This window comes from Arachis ipaensis, chromosome B07 (genome assembly GCF_000816755.2).
Source record: "Arachis ipaensis cultivar K30076 chromosome B07, Araip1.1, whole genome shotgun sequence".
Classification (NCBI taxonomy): domain Eukaryota; kingdom Viridiplantae; phylum Streptophyta; class Magnoliopsida; order Fabales; family Fabaceae; genus Arachis; species Arachis ipaensis.
In genome coordinates this window covers 101,183,316-101,188,804 of record NC_029791.2, presented here as the reverse complement: position 1 = coordinate 101,188,804, position 5,489 = coordinate 101,183,316, and the positions used below count along the sequence as shown (strand labels likewise).

The following is a 5,489-nucleotide window of genomic DNA, read 5'->3' as shown; positions in this document are numbered from 1 at the left end:
GTGAATCTGCCTGGCATAAATCCAAATTGGTTATCTGTTACTTGTGTCTCTTTTCTCAACTAAATAATTTAAAAACTAACACTATTTTTCTTACAATATATCTTTATCATGCAACTCAAGTACAAGCCAAAACACTTTACGCTAATAAAAATACTTTTACAAAATATACCGGTATAATACAGTTAAACTTCATAGAAAATATCATCAAATATAAAGCTATATAAATTTGCCTCAATCAAATTCTTAATTTCGTTCTTTATCTTTAGACCATAAAAGAAAATAATTTTGAGAAGAAAAAAACAATCGTTAACAGACTTGATTACTATCAAAATTGACCATATGACAGTAGAAAGGTATCACACTTGCAGCCTATTCTAATATGAATAAGGAGGGGATACTAAAAAAAGGCTAACAATGGTATGATTGGACAGATATGTAAGTTAAATTGAAGTTTAATTGCTGCTAAGCATAGCATCATGATTATGGAATTGATACGAACTAGAGGACTCTTCATTCACATTGCCATCACTGGTTGTGATAGAATTGGAATTAAGTCTATCCACAGTGGTCTTATCCAAAGTGATATTTTCAAAATCAGTTGCCGAGTTATTATAACTTGATCCACCCATAGATGTTGAACCAAAATCTGCCCGATTCAAAGGAGAGGGCAGCCACTTCATCCAATCCTTCCGCCTCCTCAACTTATCACCCTAGAATAAATTAGCATTGAAACTATTAAGTTAAGAGAGGAGAAGCTCAATTTAAACTTCAATACATTATGCAATATATAATGCAGTAGAAAGGTTACCTTCACTTCTATAATAGTAGATATTCTCAATGAATCTATAATCAACTCAACATTGCTTGTCAAACTTTTAACCTGGAAAAGCCGTACACATGGATTATATTATATATATTCACAAAGAAATGTTAGGTCAGTTAAAATTCAATAATTCAATAACTTACACGACGAAAGCTTGCAACCAATCTAATTGGAACAAAGCCCTGATCATCCATGTTAGAACGTAAAAACTCATCTTTCACTAAATTAGTATCACTGAGAAATAATAACAAACTGTTAAAAAGCTTTATTTTCAAATTATATAATACAAAACATGTAAAATTTACCTAAAATAATAATCAATTTGCTTGACTATTGCATTGACAAGAGAAGTTTCTGCAACAGGATAGAACATTGCAGCAGGAGGTCCATGGGTAAAGAATGGCATACCCCCAAATGGTTCAAATTGTAACGTTGGAAAATAACAATATTCTGAAAAGAAAAAACATTATTTGTTTTTGCTTTTCTGAGAATACAACTAATAGAATTAAAAAACCAACAAACTCAATAACCAACTAACCAGGAAAGCCAGCATGGTTTACAAACGGTGGTATAGGCTGAGGACCTGCAAATGAAGGGGTATTAGGTGGAAGCGGGCTCATTGCTCGTGTTGGAAACATCCTTGGCGGGTGTAACTGAGGATCTCTGGTATGTGCATAATTTTGGCGATCCTGATCACTCCGGCTGCCATAATTATGAAAAGAACCACCAGTACGTGGATGATGCCCAAAATTTACCCTGCGAGATGGACTCCTATGTTCAATCATTGGTGGCACGAAACTCCCAACCGAAGACCTTGCACCCCAGCTACTATTCCTGTAAGGATCTCTTGGAACAAGGGCTGCCACCCCTGCTACCCCATTAGGAAAGCTAGTTGGAGGCATCTGAATTACAGGAAAAGGGGGTGGTGGTGGTGGAGGAGGAGGAGCAGAGAAGCTCCTCATTGCTTGAACAGGGCCAGCACCATTGCCATTGCCATTGACATTGCCGCCTCCACGCTTTATTATTAGTCTTTGTCTACCAGCCCCACCATAAACTGATGCTGGATTAGGTCTTGCATTGCCAACTCCTTGCTTTCGAGGAGAGTGTAAAGCAACCGGACCCTGCCAAAGTCATGTATCATATTCTGTAGATATAACATCATCTTACAAATTTGTGGTTTTGTAGCACAATCACAAATCAACCCAACAAAAAATAAATGAATAAATACAATCATAATCATAAGGGATAACAAAGCCATCATCTTCTTTTTTTTTCCAACAATAAGCTTAAGTAGGGAAATCTAACCCGAGGAGTAGGTTGCGATCCATCAAAAGCAGTCTTGGAAGATGAGGCCTCAGGTGACAACTTAGTGGTAGGCTTGGTGGAATCTGACAAAGCGGGCCAAGAAACAGCGTCCATTACCTTCACAGCACAAGCATCTTCTACGCCGTTGGATTGCCTCCTCCACGCGGGTTTCTTAGGTCCACCCGCATTATTGCCCGCCTTATCAGCATCCAAGCTATCTACACTTGCTGCAGCCGCGGTGGCGCCATCGGAATTAGAACTTTCAACCAGCGGCGAGGGATCGGAGGATTGCAGCAGTTGGTCGGTTGCAGAGGAGGACGAGCAAGACGATGGCGACAGCAATTCGTGGACGGCGGCGGAGGGTGGCTCAACGTCGGGGCCGCGAACGACTTGAGCCCAAGGAGAAGGCAGGTTTTTTCGCGGGAAATTAAGGTTACTGGTGGGAACATTTGTGGTTGTGGCGGCAGCAACAATGGGAGAGTGGTGGTTAGAGGAAGAATCAGCCGCGCTGGTAACCATTGCTGATTGATCGGAATACAAAATCAAAATAAAATCGACAAAACAGTAATTTAAGGAAAAAGATAAAAGAGAAGGGGGCCAAAAATAAATGAAAGAATGAGTGAGGGTTTAAGTTGGGAGAATGGGGTTTGAGAAGGACGATTTTAATGATTGGAAAAAATGGCCATTATGCCTGCCTCGCTCGCCCTTCAGTCCCAAACACAAAACCTGCGATCCCTCACTCTCCTCTCTTTCTCCTTCACTATTAACATAAACCCCAATTAGTGTAGACTGTATACTGATTGTAGATCCTTTCTTGTGTATCTATGTATGACGAAAATCAGTTTTGGTTACTTCTTTTTTAGAAAAAAAATTAATTATTATTAATCATGTTCATAATTAATAAAAATATTTAAAAGTGCATATAACATTTTAATAAGTAAAATGAGATTCTTTTGTGTTAAACATTCAATAAATTAGAGAAAAACTAAAGTATATGATTTTTTTTTTCAGAATATTAAACATGTTTGTTATTAGTTATATTTGTTATTAACGAGTGTCAACAAAATGTTTTGATTTTGATTTTTTTACTTTTTAGTTCATCTATTTTAACTTTAAACTTACTCTCATGGATATAGTTGTAAAAATATTAAGTGAACACAAAAAAATTAATTAATATATATATGTAATGAAAAAGTATAGGTAAATAATAAAAATACTAAATAATGTGAACAATGAATATATTAAATGTTTAATTTATTAAGTGTGAATAATTATTTTAATATTAAGATTTAAGTAGACAATTTAAAATGTAGTATATTTTTATTTTATTAGACCATTTTTAGAGTTTATTATTCATATTATTTACAAAAAAACTATTTTCTATTTAACAAAGTCCGTATGTAATTTAATTTCTTTTTAATATATATTTTTGGAAGATGTTCCGTATTTCATGGTACAAATCTGAAATTTTTCTGTTCCAATCAATTTCACCATCAAGATTTAATGTAAAAAATGAAATCTGTCCTGATTTAGTGGAAGTAATCTGGTGTGGACAGCAACTAAAAGAGCTGCAAAGTGGTCAAGCAACCGTTTGACCCTTGCATCGGTGGATAATGTTCCAATATTTCCTTTTCGTCCCTGTGGCTATAATGCAACTTTATGTTGGCCTATAAAGGTGAGTGGAGCTGAGAATTTGTTGGACTATTCCATAAATATTTAGTCTATTATACCAAGATGAGCTTGTTATTTACTACTAATGTATGTCCCTGTTATGTACGGAATAATAAATAAAATTATATAAAAAAATTTAATGTAAACAGTATTATACTATAATGGCATTAAATTTGTAAAGTTGATTTAAAAATAAAATAATAACTTTTTATTAATAACTGATCTTACTACTAGTTATATTATAATTTTTATTATTCTAAAAATAAAATAATGCATGAAACTATATGAGAAGCTAAATATAATTTAGTGTTAATTCTATATTGATATTTAATTTGTAACATTGATTTAAAGATATGTCATTTGTTGTTGATTTAAAGATATGCTATTTGTTATGTCAAATAGGATAGGATAAAAAATTTGAAAAAATGTTGAAGATAGATATGAAACTCAGACATAAGTTGAAAGTATATCAATTTAATCAAATAAGCTAATTTTATTTTCTTTAAAGTATTATTACTAATATTTATACAAAAACTTTGGGTGGTCATGCCCCCTTGCCCACACAAAGCTCCGCCACCGGACTAGTAGTAAACCCTTAATAAATGGAGCATCAATACGTGATTAGATTTGATAAGAATACCAAATACGCATGTACCCGACCCGTCCATACCCGGTTGGGAAGCGTAATAACTTGACTCGAGTTAGGGCATATTTTGTTTAGGATAGAACATGATCGAGTTTAGGGTATACCCGTCCCAAATATATACATATAAACACTTTTTAGGAATTAGGATTTGCCTCATATCACAGATTCAGTGATTCACAATTTCAGTCCATACTCTATAGCTATGCAAGAGAAACCCAGTCATTCTCACTCAGAGTCTTCTTCTTCTCGGCTTCTTCACAAAAAATCTCATAGCTCTCGTCATCGTTGTTGCTGATCCTATCGTCACCTACCCCTTCATAGCTCCATCTTCCTTCATAGTTCATGTCGCCATCGCTGCTTATCCCATTGTTAAGCCCGTCGCCACCTTTCTCTTGCCGAGTCCCTTTTCTCTAGGTAAATTCTCCCCCTCCCTCCTCTCTCATTGTGAGTCTGTTAAGTTCTTCTCTTCTTCTTCTTCTTCTTCCACAGACTCATCACTTAGTCGCCATCGCTATGAGTCCAGGCATTGCCGTTGAGTTTCATCTGAGTCTGTCATTAAATAAAATAAATTTTTTATTCAAATTAGACCAGTTGAAAACAGGCATGCATGAGATCATTTTTTAATTTAAAATAAATTTTTGTGCTTTAACTTTAGATTTTTTTAAAAAATTTAGCAAGTTAATGGAATCAAATCATATTTCTATAACATATATAAGAATGTATATTACACATAAATAGAAAATGTTAGGTGTAACAAGGACAAATATATAAATTAAAGTAAAATTTAAAAAAATAAGAACCAATAAAATAGTGAAGGAAAGAAATATAAATAGAAGATAAACAAAATTATTAGACGGAAGAAAAATAATTTAATAAATTTTATGTGCATATAAAAGAGGAATAAAAAGAAGATATACAGTACCTTATTTAATTTAATAAGATTTATAAAAATAAACACATAGAATAAGAGAATAAAAATAATAATAAAAAAATTAAATATCTGAATTAATATCAAAATAAAAAATAATAAAATAATGGTAATAT

At 33.6% G+C, this 5,489-nt stretch overlaps 1 protein-coding gene across 2 annotated transcripts; it reads right to left on the bottom strand.

Moving 5' to 3' along the window:
* On the bottom strand, nt 290–2,927 carry LOC107609912 (la-related protein 1C-like). 2 transcript variants are annotated; one of them, XM_016311969.2, is made up of 6 exons: nt 2,129–2,927; nt 1,362–1,944; nt 1,129–1,273; nt 967–1,057; nt 809–880; nt 290–710 (listed from the first exon to the last, which is right to left on the bottom strand). In XM_016311969.2, exons 1-6 carry the CDS (start codon nt 2,645–2,647, stop codon nt 453–455), a joined length of 1,668 nt encoding a protein of 555 aa, XP_016167455.1. In that variant the 5' UTR covers nt 2,648–2,927; the 3' UTR covers nt 290–452. The 2 variants fall into 2 exon arrangements, 1 of the variants encoding a protein (XP_016167455.1); XR_002350197.1 differs by having other exon boundaries at nt 546–710; nt 967–1,005.